General features: G+C 36.5%; 2 protein-coding genes and 1 long non-coding RNA gene across 3 annotated transcripts; 2 read left to right on the forward strand and 1 right to left on the reverse strand.

Moving 5' to 3' along the window:
• Positions 1–887: 887 nt before the first annotated feature.
• On the reverse strand, positions 888–9,310 carry EMB1345 (Transducin/WD40 repeat-like superfamily protein). Its single transcript, XM_087319620.1, has 10 exons — positions 9,069–9,310; positions 7,863–8,009; positions 7,205–7,423; positions 3,699–3,763; positions 2,758–2,823; positions 2,569–2,634; positions 2,089–2,151; positions 1,938–2,007; positions 1,417–1,500; positions 888–1,103 (listed from the first exon to the last, which is right to left on the reverse strand). Exons 1-10 carry the CDS (start codon positions 9,267–9,269, stop codon positions 1,026–1,028), a joined length of 1,059 nt encoding a protein of 352 aa, XP_087175746.1. The 5' UTR covers positions 9,270–9,310; the 3' UTR covers positions 888–1,025.
• Positions 6,679–6,997, forward strand: LOC147863719 (uncharacterized). Its single transcript, XR_015529793.1, has 2 exons — positions 6,679–6,778; positions 6,813–6,997. It is a non-coding gene; the product is annotated as an uncharacterized LOC147863719 (long non-coding RNA).
• Positions 9,311–14,806: 5,496 nt separating the features above from the next.
• LOC147863720 (putative dolichyl pyrophosphate Man9GlcNAc2 alpha-1,3-glucosyltransferase) lies at positions 14,807–19,482 on the forward strand. The gene is made up of 7 exons (XM_087320234.1): positions 14,807–14,962; positions 15,557–15,797; positions 17,409–17,583; positions 17,664–17,771; positions 17,854–18,015; positions 18,558–18,810; positions 18,905–19,482. The coding sequence occupies exons 1-7, from the start codon at positions 14,857–14,859 to the stop codon at positions 19,357–19,359; spliced, it is 1,500 nt and encodes a 499-aa protein (XP_087176360.1). The 5' UTR covers positions 14,807–14,856; the 3' UTR covers positions 19,360–19,482.
• Positions 19,483–20,633: the final 1,151 nt, after the last annotated feature.

Consider the following 20,633-nt stretch of genomic DNA (forward strand, 5'->3'; position numbering starts at 1 on the left):
AGCAAAATCCATAATAGACAATATGTCTATGTTTTAAGTTTACAATTCATGGCATGCTCATTAGCAAAATCCTTCAATCTAAACAAAAAAGCACAAAATGAATGCTTTTCCAAGTTCAACTCAATACATTGACGCTCAACTGAAGCCTATGGGACAGCACCTAATCAACAATGCACCCATGGAATTGGAACCTTAGAATTGATAATTAGTATGCAAATAACTCATCACAGAAATGAATCATTGTTAGGAAGTATGCTTACGTGTGCAAAAATGCATTTACTTAGATTTTGCTAGAAAATTCATATAACTTGCATGAACAAATAAACATAAAGAAATAGAAAATGAGAAGTTTGCCTTTTGATAACAAGGCCATGCCCCACAATGATACCTTCATAACAAGGTGATGACAAAAGAAGGCTACTTCTTGATTCTATGATGTTGTGAACCACAATTGGATGTAACAGCTTCACCCATGATCAAGAAGCTACATGTATATCATTTACCCCAATAACTTACAAACCAAGTTATCAAACCTTCTCCCGTCTCCATCTCCATTTCGAGCAATTCATATGTTCATACTAGTCAGAAAAGGCAATGTACAGTTGCATCCACCAAACTCAATTGCCGCTCAGTGATGATTTTCTTATGGTATTGGTCCTATGGTTGAACAATCTCTTACTCTAAACCCATTGAATATAAAACATACATCTAGGTTTACTACAAGTGCCAAGATGCTATCGCCCCCCACCTTTCCATCTCTATTTCAATGATGCTAACAAAAGCAAAAAAAAGCTAGCTAGAAAGTTTGTTCATAGAATGTAATTTCGAGGCTAACATAGGGTAGAGAGATCATGCATACATTATTTACGATTTTAAAAGTGACAAGCTCACTGGAAAGTCCATTCATTAAATGAATTTCAAGGTACAAAAATTGAACCTACCAAAGGATAGGAGGGAAGGGAGGGGTGTACAGAAGATATAAAAGAAATAACCTCCAAGATACAAGAAAATAGAATAAACGCAATTCATGACGGTTGTTCATGTAATATCTTCCAAATTTTCACAACTCCATCGTCGCCAGCAGATGCCAAAAGTAAGGGCTCCTATGACATTATCATTCATGTCAGATGACCAAGGGTTCTAAAAATACATTCATCTAAAATTGTTGAAATTTATTTACATTAGTGTAAACCTTCACCTACATTAGCACAAACCCTTCAGTTCAAATTGTCATTATTAACTAAAATTCAGATAAATTTATCTACATTACTTAAATCCATATATAAGCCTTTATCAAAATTTATATCTAAAATATACCCTGCCCTTATATTCTTAAATATTCAGTTTTTGATAAAACAAAGCAAGCAAAAATGTTTTTATAAAACGTGTTAAAATTTTGAGCATTGTTCATTATACCTTTGGATGCCACCTGACACAATTGACATCAGTATCATGTGCCTTGTCTTTTTTCAGTATCATTTTATATGATGGAGCCTCACCCTGTAACCAAAATAACACATTAAAAATTGAACTTCTGATGAATTCAACTCTGGTAATCCTCTTTCCAATAGACTATGATGGGAATAACAGAAACATACCCCTCTGTTTTTGAAAACTACTCTGGGTTTTACAAAGTTACCGAAACTACCCCTAAAATTTAGTCAGTCTTAATCATCAATTAAACTGAAAGATCTTGACTTCATCCCCGTCTCTCAAAATTAATTTAGTTACATTTGTTTAATAAAATTAACACAAATTAATTAATTGTCAATTAAGCCTAGTGAAAATTTGAAGGGTATGTTGGTAATCCTAGAAAACCCATGGGTATTTTCCAAAAGCATAGGCGTATCCTGGTGATTACTGAAAAGATTAGGGGTATTTGTGTTTTTTTCTGTGCTAAGAATTAGAGGCATCATAATGGTTACCAGACTTCTTACATTGGACAAATTCTCTGAAAAAAGCCTTATGCAATCATCACCACATGCTGTAGCAATTATCCCTGAGACCCTATATAACATTATTGATACAAAATTATGAAGTTCAAGAAAAAATAAAAAGATTATGAAGTAAAAAAGGATATGCACGCACGGAGACCAATTAACTGAGAAAATAGTTCGATCATGGTATCCAGAGATTGAGCAGATATGTTTCCTGCAAAACCATGTTAACAACAAGATTCCAAACATGACTTCGTCAGAAATTATCAATCTCGCCAAATTGGTCACAGTTTTTATGTAAATGGTAGCAAATATTTGTTTCCATCCCATCACATTACAAATATATAAAAGCAAGCATACATTGTTATCAAATCAAACTAGCACAATGAGACATGGGAAGGGAAGTTAAATAGCAAACAAAATCCTGCTATTATCAAAGAAAATAAGCACTCTAGTCTTTTGAAAGCAAGAATCCAAAGTTTGGATCTCTAAAGAATGAGTCATTCAATTGAAAGTTGGCATGCAAGTATGCATTAATAGAGAGAGGGAATGGAACGTACAAATGTACATAATAGTAGGCGCACACATATCTAATGACATTTTGGTTGAAGTACCAAGAAAAACTCCATACCATGAAAGCTCGCCTTGTTCAGATTGTTCATTACTAGTATCCCAAATTATCAGAGAACAATCATCACTGCAAAAGCAAACCACACATACAATGTGTTGATTAATGCAGCAAAATACTGCAAATTATGTCTCTACATGATAATGGAGTAGAACTACCCTTAAAGTAACTTCATATTCAACAATAGATGACCTGCATGAAACTAGTCGATTACCCAAGGAATTGAATGATACTGCCCATACAGTCGATGTATGTCCCCTGACAGAACACATTCCAAAATAGAAAGAAATCAATAATTTCATCAGTTGCAACATAACAAAGTTAAGTATGAATAATTGCTGTTACAAAGACAGTAAATGATCTGAAAAGTTGACTGAAAAGTCCATAATGGGTACTTTCTTCACAGCCAGCGTATTCTAAGACATGGTTTAGAGCATGTACTTGCATGATATGACCGAGGCACGATTCATTCTTGGACTTTCATGTTGCCTACTATGAAATGTGTTGTCGTGGTGGTATTTCTTCCATCTCCTACTGATGAGAAGGTGGACGTTTTTCCAGCCACTTTAGTGTGAATCCATTCTTCATGGTGTACATTGGCAAACAGTTCAAACATGTTATCTAGAAGTGTTTTCCTACTCTATACAATCAAATGTACCATTATGCCTATGTAAACAAGGCATATTCTCCATCTACAAAGAGTGGCATTCGGAATCCTCATGGAGTAATGAAAAAAGGATTGCTTTCACATATGTTTTTTGGTCTCAGGAGGTACCATTATAATGATTCTTCTATATGCAGATGATATTGTTCAATTGAAATTTGTACCTAGACATAGTAGGGATGTTTAGCACCACAAATGATCTTTTTATGTTATGAAGAAATTAAAGGAACATGTGAAGAAGATTAATAAGATTCTACAAATGCCACTCCATTGTGTTGATTGATTTGCAAGTTATTGATATATCATCCATTGCTAACGCATGTAACCAATGACTAGTATGATAAATTCTAAAAATGCACAATAATATCAAAGATTGTCAACATTAGTACAACAATGCTGTAAATAACCTAAAGAATGATACATACATACATACGTACATATATATATATATATAATTTTATTTTTATACCTCCCAGGATCACCAAGTGTCTGAACACAAACCCAATCTTCAGTGTCTTTGTCCTCTGCCCAGACCTGAAACTCATTGCCCACACTTCTCTGTAAATTTTTACCTTAAGATTGCAAAAGGCACCTTATTTTCGTAAAATTCAACGATAGGCAAAACATCTAATGCTACAGATATCACATCATGCAGCAAGACCTCAAAGGAGGTTTGAAAAAGAGCTATGAAGGTCATTACATTAAGGAGTAGAAGAATGTAATTACTTAGTCAACAATGTATTAAACTGAAAAAATACAATTATATAGAAGGTCTAATGAGGGTATTTGGCTTTGGCTGACAACTACCTAGTATCAGCATGGTGGGAGACACTTTTATTGAAAGTTTGGTTTGAATTTCTTGTTCCCGGGATTTTTTTTGTTGGGGACTTCTGGTGTTCAGTTTACCTCTACTACATCTGAAGATCATTGCATCCAGAATTGGTCGTTTCTATGTAGCTGATGAATCTCATGTACATAATACCATCTCTTAATCAAAGTATTACACTTGACCACATCTCTTTTACTCTTCATCTACAATGCTCCATTTCAAGATATGTAAGAAAGAGTATTATTTGCACTTCAAGACAGTGAGTCCTGCATTAAAAACTCATGCTGAGCACATTTTACAAAGAATTTATCTCGTTATTTTGTTTAATCTCCAAACCATGTCCTTTCAATTAATTAACATCAAAACTACGAGCACAAGTTTTGCAATTATTATCAAATGAAGTTTAAGGGGAAAACAGAAACCATTTGGATTTATGATTAAAAAAATAGGACACCATGCATCGTTGCAATTGCAGAAAAAGGTTGGGCAGGGATGAAAGAGTGAGGGAAGGTGCTGACAGGGGGAGAGAGAGAGAGAGAGAGAGTGTGTGTGTGTGTCATGTTAGAACCTTTTAAGAGCTGAGTTCAGCCTATGAGACCAATCAGATGTACAGAATAAGTGCTTGAAAGAAAACATTAAAATAAAAAAGCAAACGCAAAATGCAAATTAGGAAAAATAACTCGCATGAAGAATATATTAAGAAGTGGCCATACCTCCATCCAGGGACTCCAATGGTATGGAGGATGCCATAAATGGATTGGAAGCTGATCTATGGGACAAAACCAATTAGATTTTGAATATAAAGTACTTTAGAACAATAATCAATATTTATCCTAGTATATTCTGCGTAAGGTGTGAGAAAACAAATTTTTACTTTTTAAATGGGAACTAGTAGATAAACAGTTCATTTGCTAATGCTTTACCTCTTCTATCAATTCCCTTTGTTTCTCAATGACATTACTTCAGATTCTGACACTCCTTTTTTCTCACTTTAAGTTGTATGGATGTGACACAGAGGTTCAATCTCCTTCTGGCTAATAATCACTTCGATTGCCTCTAAACTTTCACATCAGATACAAAGGTTTCTCTAGATTGATTATTGAGAGGCCCAAATAAATGTGGTCCACATGCACAACGAATTGCTATTGCCTGATCTATTGTGACCCCTTTCGAATCTTGTGGTCAAGGACCTACTTGTGTAGCCATTGATTGACTTACAGCATAGGAGAGACAGGTGATAGTACTAAAGAACGCTATGATGGTCAGGATTTATCCATCAACTTCTCTCTATTTCTTGATTTGTCACAAGAAGTTCTGAGCATAGTTGCTCTTTGTATTCCATTCCTTGCAGAGTGCACAAACTGTATTCATTGGATAACAAATCCCAAAGGTACAGTTGATAGACCTGCTTCTCTATAATTTTGAGAATGCATATTTGCACATCTTAACCTCTGACTAATGTAAAGAGGTACTGAGATCCTATCACACTACAGAGCATGATTAAAAAACCGTGCAATAAGAGTGCTTAGTTTAAAATCCTCCTTGTAGCAATGGTAGGCCATCTTCCAATAAAGTGGCATTGTGGGCTGATTCACAATCATGTTCAAGCAAGGAAAATCCAATCTATACTGAAAAAGGGGTCATGCATTTTCATTTATGCAATGTAATTGAAATCATTCCTATGTACGAACCACAAATACATCTAGATACTTTAAAGTCATTTTTCTAGATAAAGATTTATTGCTAATACATGCTCCAACGAAAATGATGGACTTATTGGGAGCGGAAAAGGTGGCACACACAATCCTATACGTACCTAGGGATAACATGCACCAAGCATTGGCTCTCCTTACTGGAGGCTACATGCCCTTGATTTCCTTGTCACTTGGGGCCTTTGAAAGACACTGCCAGGAACCATGGACACAATTAGTATCATTTGATACACCTGTAATACCAATTCTTCTGTAGGGTGGGAACTTTGAGACCAAGCCTTCGTAGGGTACAGAACTGGAAAGATTTGCAAGGGCCTTTAGTTTTGGTGTTACATGCATGATAAGGAGTAAAGCAATGCATATTGAACGAGGCACTTTTCCGGTCAGTGACTTGTATCCAGCTGAATTTGGGAGCTCCCAAATCACAAGTACTCAAGATGTACCCATATATTATCAAAACTGCTGGCAGAACAGGGAGGTAAATCATTGTTAGTATGCACTAATGCTGAGTCAGAAATCAACATCATATCACAGTGCTTATGAAGAATCAGAAATCAACATGTCCCTACAGTATGATTACCTCCAACAGGCATACCTTTCAAGTTACACAATGTTCAAGGAAAATGGCATGGAGATTTTCAAAGCCACTTTTCTCAGACAAAAAGAGAGATTAAAAGAACAAAGGAATGCAATGGCATACCCTTCTTCAGTAACCTCATCACTGAGGTACCCAGTTAGACAAAAAACCAGGTACTGAGTTTGTTGAGTGCATTCTAAGATACTTATTCACAGTTTATCTCGATCTCTTAAGAATGGATTACAAATGCCTTCCACTTCACCTTTCCAAGTATAAAAGGTTGCAGTCAGTTTCACGAACATTATATCTATATAATTGAAATTCCAGCTATACAGTTGGCTTAAAAATAAAATGGCATACATTCTAGGAGGGATTACAGTGATAGAAAAAGTGGGATTACATCCAAAATGATAGAAAAGGTTGCTAGAAATGTACTATACAGTGGCATTTTCCAAGCTAGAAAAGCATTTGATACTTTTTGACAAATCACCCTCGATCCCAAGCTTTCTATCATTTGTGAAACATGACTTTAAAACATTTATTTACATTTGCATCCATCTTGCAACAGTCAAGGTAACATCAACCCTGTCACCTTAAGTAGTCAATCCTTAGTGTTGAACCATCACCCGCAGTGGTTTGGCAGACGTTATTGTTCAGGCAATGATACAAAAGAAACATGATTTTCACATGTTCCATTTCTGAAGTTTGCTGATTATTTTGGGAGCTCATTAGCACCAAAAACAATTTTGCCAATACTAAACAGATAAGAACCTAACGAATTTGATGTTTTGTTTCACACAAAAGTTTTCATTAAACACGAACACATTACAGGATGAGGTAGGGTTAAAAAATGAAACCTTTATAGAATTATCATAGCTTGCAGAGACCAAAATATCTTCAAAGGGATGCCATAAAACCATCTTCACGTCCTGGGAATGACCATGTAGTACAGATGCACACTCAAACTCATTCCCAGGTTGTAGCTCCCATATCCATACAGATTTATCTCGTCCACATGTGGCTAATAAAGTTCCAGAGGAGTTCCAGGCAACACTTTTGACTTCGTTTTCATGACCCTTTCAGGTAAGAAAGATGAGATAAACCACCCAAAAAAACTTTTTTGTTAGTTAAACTATCCTACATTGATCAACTCAAAAATGATAGCAAGAAATAGATGTAAAATTACTTTCATCTCCAACCTCTTTGCATAATATCCCACATATTCTGCAGTAGCCTCAGATTAGAGGGATTGAATCCCTTACTGTAGATAGATTTGTAGATAGATAACAAGTTCTCATGGGATAGGCCTACAGAAAGATTATATTACTTGCGTAAATACGCACTATAGAATGCAATGCATTCTTACTATTATCTAGTTGCCTACTTAATCTTGATTAGCATATTAATTAGTTACTCTTAATATGAATGATAAGTTGTATCATTTTTACTTATCTATAAGAAAATTAGTGCTATGGTGCTTAAAAGGAGGTAATTCTTACAAGGTCTAATATTTACCTCGAGTGAGGCAACACATTCAAATTCTCCTCCAATATTTTCCCAAACTGTGGTAGTGCCATCAAAACTAGCACAGGCAAGCAATCTGCCATCAGGTGACCATGCACAAGACCTAACTGTCCGTTTATGCATCTCCTCTAGAACAGCCTAAGAACAAAAGCAATCATAACCAAAATAGACCATTCAATAAAGTAGTTTTTTTGGACATAGGAAAAACAACAAGAAGTAACTCTATGTAAGATTATACCTATCAGAATAAATAAATCTGTATATAGGAACAGAGCCCCTCAAAGAAACAAGAAAATAATCTCTATATAATAGTATATAACCCATAAAAAATACAAGAACAAACTACAAATGAGATATAACTAAAATAGACAAAGAAAACCCTGCCGATAGTAACAAAATGCATCAATAAATACATAAGAACACAATACCATCAAGAAAGAAACAAGAGAATTTTCTATAAGATAAGAACAAAAAAAACATCAAACCAAGAAATAAAAATGCCTCTGGAGAAAACAAAAAGAAAGTGCCGAGCGTTAGTAGAATAGCACACACTACATAAAAAAACAAGAAATGGCCCAATCAAAAAGAAAATAAAAGAAAATCCCTATTTAAAAAAATCATAATAAAAAACTAAACACAAATTTCTAAACAAAAGAGAAAATCAGATTTTTTTAGCAGAGCACACCTCAGGAGACCATAGAAAAGAACAAGAAAGCATCAATCAAATAGAACACGTGAGAAAAAATCTCAATAAGAAAATAATCAATAAAAAATACAAGGAAAAACAATATTCACATAAAATCAAAAACCCATAAAAAAGCAAAAAATCAAGGAAGCAAGAATTTAAACAAAAGAATGAATTTTAGCGTTTGGTAGAGCATACCACACAAGACCTTACAAAGAAATAACAAAAAAAAACTAGGTAAGAGCACAGGCCATCAAAAGAATTTCTCAATAAAGAAACAAAAAAAGTCTGAACACAAAACCCATCAAAGGAAGTTCTATATAGGCACAATTATAAAAATAAAAATAAAAACTTCAGTAGACCACACCACCCAAGCCCATACAAACGAACAAGAAAATGTCTAGGTACGAACACAAGTAGAAAAAAACCTGGACAATAGCCCACCAAATAATAGCAAATAGTAATAGCTAAACAAATAATAATAGTTATGAATTAAATGTAGTAGAGCGTACCACGCAAGACCATGATGGTGAGGTAGGATGAGTGGAAGGTCCATGCTGCCACACTCTGATGGTTTTGTCTCCACCACATGAAGCAAGCATAGCGGGTTTCCCTGCCAGGCCACTGTTAGGGTTCCAAGCAACGCTCCAGACACGGTCGGTGTGGCCATGTAGATCTTGAATCAAACTCATACTATGAATCTCGTCTTCCATTTCCTTCCTACTTCTCTTTCTTTGGCTGTTGTTTTTGATCGCTATGAATTTAAGTTCAAAACAAAAGTCAAGGAAGCAAGCCAATAGTATGTAATTATTGGATACATCATCTTCTTCTTCTTCCTCTAAGAATTGTCTTACCATCATATTCTACCTTTAGCTCCACTTAGCTATGTTCCGAGACGAGTTCCAATGGAACAAAATGATGGACGGCTTCTTCTTCTTCTTCTTCACACGATGTGAATGTATACATATATCACCTCGCCCAATGGGAAACGCTCGGAAACACCCCTTGTTACGTGCATAACCATAATTGATCATGAGATAGCTATTCTTTAGTTTTTGATTGATCTTATGATGAGTATGTACGGCCTTCATTACGAACGGAGCAAGGGTATCAGATGAATATTACAATTCTACGGTGCTAAATAAATTGTTGATTGCGTTATCATTTGACCACTTCGTATGAAGCAATCATGTGTGAACATGTCAGGGCCTAGGGTTTTTGCCTATATAAGAAGACTAGCTACCTTCTCGTCAACGAGAAGCTTGACCTATATTGGGACTTCTTTTCTTTTCTTTTTTCCAAAAAAAAACTCCTTCCATTAGTTATAAAATTGTACATATGAGATTAGTATATACAAATCCCTGTAGGGACACGATAGGTCCATCTTATGTGGATGCCCACCAACTCAATAAAGGGGGAGGACGACCATTGTTGGATGAAGGCTAGTCTAGTCATTGTCTTTTAACTCCATCGGAGTCACCCTTGAGGCCATCATAGTGGCTCTTTAGAGTGGCTACCACTTCACTCCATATCTCTTGCATTAACACTATTGGCTACACGATTTGGTTGGAGAAGACCCGTCTACACCGTTGTTTCCATAGAATCCAAAGAGTTATTGGGCTGACCAATTCCAACACAACTTGAGATTTGGCATTGATAGGAGTTGAGTGGACATTGTCGATGGTGGAGAAAAAAACCTTTTGTGCTTTTATAACCAAAGTCATCCCCTCTTCCTAATTCTCATATCTGTCAACTGGGGCCTGTCGTGATAGCCAACATACATTCCCCCGCTTGATTGAGCCTTGCACCTGGCATAATTGCAATAAGCGGCCAACCCCCCGCCATATTCAATGGGACTATGGGCAATCCCATAGAGTCTGTTGTATTGATTCTATTATAGTTGGATACGCTACACAATTAGGAGAGTTGAGGTTCCCACACTGCCATGCACCAACCAGTAGTGAATTATGTATTAACAGCGATTGGAAAGTGGTGATTCGCCTCGCGTGTTGTTGTTTCCAGAGTTTCTGCCAAAACTTGGTGATAATTGTGTTAAGAACATGATATGTTTTCCAAACCTTTGCAGCAACTGAATATTGAGCGGCTATAATATGGCGACCCAATGTAGTTGTGAATTGAAAGAAAGGGATAGGTTTGCTTCCTTGCCCCACATAAGGATCACACCATGTTCATTGTAAAGGGTCCCAACTAACCTTACGTAGCCATGTGTTTTCATGAGTACATATGTGTCAATCTGGTTGTACTTTGATCATATCAGGATCCATGTTCATTGTAAAGGGTCCTAACTAACCTTACGTAGCCATGTGTTTTCATGAGTACATATGTGTCAATCTGGTTGTACTTTGATCAGATCAGGATCTACAATCCATTTATGCCCAGTATATGCTAGTACTCGAATTGCCTTATGCGTTGTGTTGATGCCTCATTGTCCTGCAACTTAGAGCCTTCGATCCTGTCCGATGTGTCCCTACCTCTTGGGAGCAAAGAGCCTTCCTCCTTGTAGCCTATCCATTTCTCCGTTGTCGTCCTTTGATGAGCAGCTTCCCTAATCAGTAGAGCGTTAATGATTTCAGATCTCATAGCCCATCCGCCCCTAATTCCATGGAGGATGTTGGCATGGTCTTGCATTGGCAATGACATAAACCGTCTCCAACATTCTATACTTTTCCCTAGACCGTCCGACATGTATCCCCATGACAACCCCTTACTTGATCCAATTAGTTGATTAGATTCATCCCTAATACATGGGTTCCAAAGGATACGTTGACTGAGCCAGGCAGGTTCAGAATTGGGTTGATCGCACTTGAGTCCTCATCTAATGTCACACCACGCCTTCCACATGGATGCACTAAATCTATCCTCCAGTTGGCGGGAGAAACTAGGTTTGAGATCCATGTTTAGAATCCATCCAGTTTGGGGGGCCCAATTGCTCCCTTTTCGTGTCCTAAAGTAAGTGAAGCGTAACTGCAATAACATTTTCCAGCAGTAATTCCCTGGTTGGAGTCCTCGCACCACAATTTTTGGTTGTGACTCTTGATAGTTACACACGTGTCATCCTTGCAAAACCCAAGGTACAACCCGCATCAACACTCGACGGTATGAGACATTGAAGAGATTTGGGTCCATTTTGCACCGTCTCTTATGGGTGGTTGGGTGGGTCAAGAGTTTCAAATCCCTCATTCCTATTTCGCTCACTAATTAGTTGGAATCTAACACATGTCCTCTCTTAGAGTTGCCATATTGCCTAGGGTATATGTGCAGTTGGATGGTTTGCATTACCATCATTTTTGTTTTATCTACATTTATAGTTAGTCCACGACTTTGGCAAAATGTTTTAATGCTCGAAGTAAACATTGCATACCATCACTATCATATGAAAAGATAACCACGTCATCCGCTTTAAAAGCAATAAGCAAACTTGTTGCATAAGTTTTGGGGCATCTAATCCTTCTTCTCTTACAACCCTGTTCACAACTTCTTCCAATTTATCAATTCATAAACCAAAGAGTGTAGGTGATAGTGAGCATCCTTGCTTAACCCCCATGTTACTTAAAAAAGTATTATGAGAAATCATTCTCAAATTTTAGTTGCCATCTAACTTGCTCGTATAATCGTGCAATAACAACTCGATACTCTAATGGCATGCTAATCTCCACCATTCTATACCAAAGCTTAGTTCGTGGGACAATAAAGTGTCATTCCTTGTAGTCAACTTTCTTCCATAATTACTCTTAACGTAACCAGATGATCCCCTGTGTGGATTGTTTTGGTCTAAAACCTACTTGCCCAAATGTTTTTTCATTTTTACTTTTGGCCCATTCGCTTACTTTTTGCTCCTTGATGGTGCTATAAAATTCAACAATAGTTGACCTCACCATGATTGTGTGATAATTTGATACTTGATTCCTATCTCGTGCTTAAAAAATCAGCTTAATCCAATTCATGCATCAATCACTTGGCAAGTTTTGTTTAATATCTTTATATATGATAGTCATGATCCAATGATGAGTACTTAGCATTGTCCATTTCCATAGCTGAATTGTAATGACAGTTACATCACTTGCTTTCCCATTAGCCATTTTTTTGTTTCATTATTGACATCTTCAATATCAATGCATGTACTACAAGGTGTTTCGATGTTCTCAACCATAGAAGCCACTCATTCGTGCACATGTAGGTTTTGTACAAATTCTGCTCTTCCTTTGTGATTTCATCTTTGATATCTTCTTTCTTACCATTTAGTTCTCTCGATGCTATGGTTGGTTGGAGATTAAACAACCTTCTTTTCCATACACTTGCTCATATATTGTATGTAACTGATGAAAATGGATGAGTTAACCACATAATTGCCCGAACAACACATACAAGAGAGAGGAGAGAGATGTGATTAAATTGAGCATGTAGTTGTTGAAATAACACATGTAATTAAGAATATGTGATGATTTGACTATATGATTGCCCAAATGGAATGCACGATTGCTCCATGGGGAGTTGATCAAGGGAAAATATAGAAACAATGAAAATCTATGCATGTTGGGGAAAACAAAGGAAGACTCAGAAAGCATTTGGAAGTGGGGATATACTTAGAAAAAAGTATGGTTTTAAGATGTCAATAACATTAAAGGCTATAGTCATAACAACGAGAAAATGTATACAATGTATGACAGTGACGAGTCTTATAGTTTAGCTCACACTCAAAACTACTCGACCAAGTGATTATCATAGAAAATCAAGGTATGCCGTTGGTGTGTATGTGCATGAATTATTCATACATTTTTAGAGCATGTTTGCATGTAATAATGTTTTTCACCTTGCCCCCAATTCCACAACCAATGAGCATCTACCAAATCACGCATATTGAGACGTATACATGTTATCCCTCTCTATATTCACGAGATATTTTGAATGACTAATGTTTTGTCACAACACCCACCCCAACACCCTACTTTGATCTACTTGATTTGATGATACACGTTATATGAGGTACGTGTAATTGATCAATCCACATCCAAAGACTTGCTCTCTATGAACAATATGTGCATTTAGTTTTTTTGAAAGTGCGGTGATTCTCCAATAGTCCTATAGTTTCATGCGAACTAAAATTGATACATTTTTCATCTCCATTTCTTTTCCCTATATACCGGTGTCATAGATTGACACATACATGATATTCATGATGTTCGCCATGCGTAATATTCGTAATATTCAAGAATACAAAATGGCCCCAAGAATATTATAAAACCATTCATCTTAAATTTACACAAAAAAAAAGATTTGATTCACTAAAAATATAATTACTTCATTATTAACTAATTAATCAAATAAGCATTAATTAATTCAATAATCATTAATTAAATAGCTAAAGCATTAAATAACTCACTAATAATTAATTAATTAGGGTTTCGGCTAAAAGTAGGGTTTTATTAGAAAAACTGGCATTGAATAAAATGTAGGTGTTACGCAGAGAATGCAAAGGGATGCGAGGATACATGTCGAGAAGAAGAAATATGGTTGAAATTAGGCTTTTCAGCCAAAACCCTAATTTGTAGGCCGAGAATAGGATGCAGGGGGAGGTGAGGGTGTAATCATGCACAATGGTTGTTCCCCTCTTAGTTGTAGGTAAGTTAAAAAATATTTGCTTTATTTAAAAAATAAAAAAAAAGCAAACGAATACTTGTAGATGCATTCGTATTCGTAATTATTTGCATTTGTGGGGGAGGCCCCAGGAATGCGAATATGTCAATCTATGGCTAGTGCATAAATGGGGGACTTCCAACCTAAACATTGGGTCCACGAGCATTGGAACACATTTGTTGCAACATTGAGCTGTAATACTTTGCCATGTACTAAGCAAAGGGTATCGAACAACAAAACATGACATTGGGAATGGCAAGCAAGCAAGCACATGCATCGAGATACCGACAAAATTCGGATTTCCATACAATTCAGCAGCGAAGAAAGAAAAAAGGCATGCATTTAGGCCTATTGAATCGATGGACTATGTAATAACACATATATACATATGCATATCGAAATGTGCGCGGACAATTGGAATGGAGGAGAGCCCAATTAGAATGATGGGATTACCAACATAATAAACATTGGATGGGAGGTATGTATGTATGTAATAATAATGTATATATATGATGGAGCGAATGGAAGAACAAAAACAAAGAGAAAAAGGAGATCTTCTTTCACCGCCCATTTGGAACCCCCCCCCAAGCTGTCTCTGCTCGCACAGACACAGACACAGACACAGACACAGACAGAGATCCAGCCATGGCGTCTCCCCTTCCCTCTCCTCGATTACAGTACGCGATCCTCGCCTCGATCATGTTCTTTGCGTTCTTCATCCGCCTCTTGGTCTCTCTTCACCCTTACTCAGGCAATTCATTCTCTCTCTCTCTCTCTCCCTCTACCTCTTTCTCTAGATTGGAAGCTTAGATGTCACAAGGAAAAAGACGATTTTTTGTTTTTTCTGTTTTCTGTCGATGGTATGTACGTTGCTAATCGAAACTTCAGACTTCGCAAAGAAAGACGCTTATGGCAATTGTTGGTCGAGCATACGGAAACCTCAGATTTCATAAGTCGGAACGTGTTAACACGTTCGTGTGTGTTTCTGTGATACGTGTTCAGGAAAATGATGGAAATTACACAGAAACACACAGAAATGTTCAACATCGACAGTCTTGCAGAAACTAAGATTTCTATCAGCAAATGCTTTACATTGTTTTCTTCTGATAACTATGGTTTCTCCATCAGCAACATACAGATACACTACCTTTATTTTACTTGTGAAGACTGAGTCTATTGACATGAGCAACCTACAGAAACTTCTAATCCTGCCTTTGAAAACTGATGTTTTTTTTCCAATGCAATAGGAGCATACAGAAATGTTTAGCATTTGTCTTCTTGGTAAAGCTGTGTTTTTTTCCATAAGCTAGAAAAATACAGAAACGTTTACCATTTGTCTTTGAAGGTGCTGGCACACCTCCACGTTTTGGAGACTATGAAGCCCAGAGGCATTGGATGGAGATCACGCTTCACACTCCTGTGAGAGAATGGTATGTGAATACAAGCGACAATGATTTGCGGTATTGGGGTCTGGACTACCCTCCACTCACTGCTTATCAAAGTTTACTACATGGGATTGCCTTGAACGCCATGGATCCTCAGTCCGTGGCTTTGCATACATCTCGTGGTTATGAAACTCCATCCAGGTATGTGTAATTCTTATGCTTGCAGTCAAATGGTCATTATTATATATAGTGAGTTGCACTTAAGTTAGTATGCTTTTGTACCTTTCTTTGTTCAGCAGTGTGCTCAGAAACTTGATGGGATCATTTTGCCAACATAGTCCTACATTTGAACTGCAGTTTCCCGCGTGTTAAAGTCTTCTTAATAGATCTCTACCCATTGCCTTTTGCATAACTCACTAAACATAACAGGTTTAACAACATTGCAGGACATTGTAGTAACATTACAGGAAGGTGCTCATAATGTCTATAAATTGCTGATCGATCTTCAGTAATAGATATATTCATATGGAGATGTGGCGATGATCAATGGATGCACACATTGGGCTCGATAAGAAGTATTGATGAAATGATGAGCTTATATTCAATACAGTTGATCAAAATGCAGCATCAGCTAGATCAATACAGATACTGAATGTGGGGATTTTTCATCTGTGCCATTAAGAAAATAGAAGTTTTGTGCATAATGTCTATATATTACCGATCACACTTCAGTGATAGATATATTCATATGGACATGTGGGGATGATCAATGGATGCACAAATTGGGCTTGATAAAAAGTATTGATACAATGATTTCTGTCAAACAAACTATTGGAAATGATGAGCTTATATTCAGTATAGTCAATCAAAATGCAGCATCAACTAGATCAATACAGATACTGAATGTGGGGATTTTTCATCCGTGCCATTGAGAAAATAGAAGTTTAGTGCATAAAATGTTGTGTATCCATGGAATGGCACTGGAAAAATTAAGTATCAGAAGGTATTTGTGTTTTTTCCCTTAAATCATGCCTAGATGGCTGGATATGTTTTGAAACCTGAGAAGAAATGCAACGTGCATCAAGTCGACTTTAAGTGTGCTAAACTAGATGACTGCTGAATATACAAATCTTTACTATGAGAAGGCCACTTTTTGTTAGTGTACTAATTTTTCCACATCAGTGAAATTTGTTACATCTTTAGCATACTTTGGGAATCAGGATAACCTGTGTTGTTTCTTTTGCTTTCTCCTCTCTAGACTTCTAAAAGTACTACTACACTTTCAATTCAATTTTAATTTCCCAGATTCAGGTGATTTACACACATACTGACATGGTCATCTATTTTTATGTGAAAGACTTGGTATTGGATGTACGAGAAATGCATCCCTTCATGTAAAAGTTAGAAGCCAGTATCCAACTTTGTCATGTATAGAGTGTTCAATCCTAATGCAATGTTTTTGATTTGAAACATATCTGGTGGAAATCTCTGTCTACTTCAGAGCTTGGCATCTGAAGTATTGATCCTGTTAAAAGCTGTTCACCGAACCCCAAAATTCTTATAGATATTTGCATTCAAATGTAAGTGATGAATTGTGACTTTATGATAATGGACTTGGTCATTTATAGGGCATTCAATCATAATAGCATGATTGTCACTTGGAACCATTCTGATGGAAACCTATGTTTACTTGAGAGCTTGCCATCTCAAAGTATCTGATCTTGATAAAACCTGTTTGCCAAACCCCAAAATTTTTAGAGACATTTGCATTCAAGTTTTAGTAATGTATTGTGATCCTTATGATAATTGTAGCAAGATTTTGATGCGTTGGACCGTTCTATCATCAGATGCATTGATATTTTTCCCTGCCGTTTTTGCGTTTGCTGCCATTTATTATGTTGGAAGGGAATTCAATGAGTTCGCGTGGGGTCTAATGATGATTATGCTTCAGCCAGGGCTTATTTTGATAGACCATGGACATTTTCAGGTGATGCATATCCATTTCCAGTCAAAGAGATTCTTGCTATTTGTTTCTAGAAACTGATGATGTCCTCTTTTGTACACCAGTTTAATTGCATAAGTTTAGGTTTTACAGTGGGAGCAGTGGCTGCCATTTGTTTGCAAAGAGATTATTTGGCATCTACACTTTTCTGCCTTGCTCTCAACCATAAGCAGGTATGACATGAGTATTACACTGACAGAGTTTTTGCATAAGTTTCTATATTTTTCTGATAATGATGCTCCCTTACGGTCGTAGATGAGTGCTTATTATGCTCCTGCATTCTTCGCTTACTTACTGGGAAAATCCCTACGCGAGCCTTACCCGTTCCTTAAAATCTTCAAGCTTGGGGCGGTGGTTATTTTCACATTTGTATGTTGTTGGTGGCCATTTCTTTACACAAGGGAAGCGGCATTTGAGGTGAGTGTTTGATATTTGAAGATGGCGTATGCTATTTTGAGTCCCAATTATAGGTTGTTCCAATGTGAAGACTCCACAATTCCCTAATTTTCTTTTATTTTCTCAAATGACCATGAGTTCTCTTATTCCTCAAATGCCTTTCATTGACCCCCCCAAAAAAGAAAAAGAGAAATAGAAGATGAATCGACAACATCGTTGGTGAAACATCATATATAATGGAGAAAAAAGGGCATTCAGATGCTATAAAAGATGGCTTATGCTATTTTGAGTGCCGATTATAGGTTGTTCCAAGGGGAAAACTCCACAATTTCCTGAATATTATTTTCTTTTCTCAAATGTCCATGAGCTCTCTTATTCCTCAAATGCCTTTCCTTGATCCCTGAGAAAGAGAAATACAAATAGAAATTGACAATATCATTGGTGAAATAGCATATATCAAGAGTATTTGGGGAAATAATGAAAAGTCATTGAGCATTTGGGAAAATAAGTGAAAACCTACAGCTATTTCAGAGTTCCCCCTCCTAATATCATTGTGGATACAGGTATTATCTCGGTTGGCACCATTGCAGCGAGGGATCTTTGAGGACTACGTGGCTAACTTTTGGTGTGCAACGTCATTGTTTATCAAATGGAAGCTTATATTCTCTGCAACATTGTTAGCTCGTCTTGCAGTTGTGGCAACATTAACTGCATTCATACCTTCAGTAATCCAACAGATAAAAGCTCCTAGCTACCATGGCTTTCTCCTTGCCATGTTTAATTCTTCTCTTGCATTTTATCTCTTCTCATATCAAGGTATGTCTTGGAAATAGAAATCAAGTTATTTGGTAATTGAGAAGTATGTCATGTCTGGATCTTGATGACAAATACAAACTTGCTGATGCTGCAGTTCATGAGAAATCAATTTTGCTGCCTATGCTTCCTGCAAGCCTTCTTCTATTGGAGGATCATTTGCTTTACAAAGGGGTATTTTTGTGTGCAATGTTCTCTATGTTCCCCCTACTTCGTAGAGATGGATTAGTGATACCATATTTTGCATTATTTGTTCTTTATCTCTTGATGTTTGAGGTCACTTCTCCAGCCAAAACTGTATCAACTACGAAAGAGATGAATTTGAAGTTCCCACTCAGCCTTCTGAATAAGGGGCTTCTTATCATTGGTTCAGTGTTGGTCTTGGGTTATCTAATTTTGCATCCTCCAGCAAGGTATCCTTTCCTATTTGAGGCTTTAATATCTGCCCTAGTGTTTATTTTCCTCATTATTCTTGCTATTTATTCAAATTTAAAGCAATGGTCATCATCTTTTAGTAATCGAGATCTCGTTGGCAAGAAAAAATTGCATTAAGTTGTGCTTTACAACGAATGAAAATCTTCCCAACAATTTTGTAAATGTAAACTCATGCGCCAATCCTGGGATTATGATAACCTTTTTCAAGTCAAAAATTAAGAGTTGTATCTTGAAGTGAAATGCTCCATTCTGTAGGTGTTTGGATTTATTTATTCTTGTCTAATAAAAATAGCTCTAAAAGGCCACTTCACTGGTTTTAGTATGCTGATTTGTTAAAAAGAAAATTCTAGTGGAATATCTGTGAAAAGACAGTGACATGGAGGTGATGAGAATAGATGACATTCAGGTGTGTGTTGGTTTCTCTTCCACAATGGAAAAACATTTCTGGGAAGAGCTTAGTACTTCAGCCAATGAAAGATGCTACCATTCAGATGTGCAAGTTTCTTCTGAAAAATAACATTTATGGGAAGAGCGTGATACTTGAGCCACATTACATGCTTATTGATAAAAGAAAAGCATACCTGGACAGAAAACATTTATGAGAAAAGCTTGATAGCTGAGTCATGCCTTATATTTGGATAAAAGAACATACCTGTGCAGCGTTTTAACACTTAAAGTCTTGTATTTGGCATAAGCGGCAAAGAAATTGCAATGCTTTGCTAAAAGGGAAAATTACTAAAATATGTTTATGTGAAAATTCAAGTATGCTCGCTATTTTTTAAATTGACTTATGTACGATTGGTCAAAGTATAACTGGAAGTCAAATGAAAATAGTTAAAACCTCTCTGGAGTCACAGTGTTATCTGGCTCCTGTAATAATAAGGGTTTCAACAATCATAGTGATGTGAAAAAAAGTTGGCCCTAAAAAATATCTCACATATATGGTAATACTAACTTGAGTAGTGTATGGTCTATCAAGACAATGGTGAAATATATAACTTCTATTGTTTGTGGTAATGGAACAACATTGTTGAAAAATGCTCAATGAATATGATGATTGCATTTAAGTGCATTGATTGCAATATTATTTATGAACTGAATCATCTATGGCCATCAAGAAAGCCATGCATTCCACAACAAAGAATGTCATAAACATATTCCTTGTTATTGATGCCAACCCCAATTGTTTTTGTTCAACAGCCATATACTTTAAAGGTTGTGGTATTTGTTCTATTGCATCAATTTTTTCACACCATTATTATTTCAACTTGGAACTAGGAAACATTGATTTATACTTGGTGTCTCTCATATAATAGATTATTCAAATAGACATGTAGGTTGATAACCATGCATTGGTGATAGTTGGGTTGAGAGATCATTGATGATGGAGG

Source organism: Azolla caroliniana, unplaced genomic scaffold, assembly GCF_043228905.1.
Source record: "Azolla caroliniana isolate FFs.n. ecotype wild unplaced genomic scaffold, voAzoCaro1.0.p SCAF_5, whole genome shotgun sequence".
Taxonomy (NCBI): Eukaryota; Viridiplantae; Streptophyta; class Polypodiopsida; order Salviniales; family Salviniaceae; genus Azolla; species Azolla caroliniana.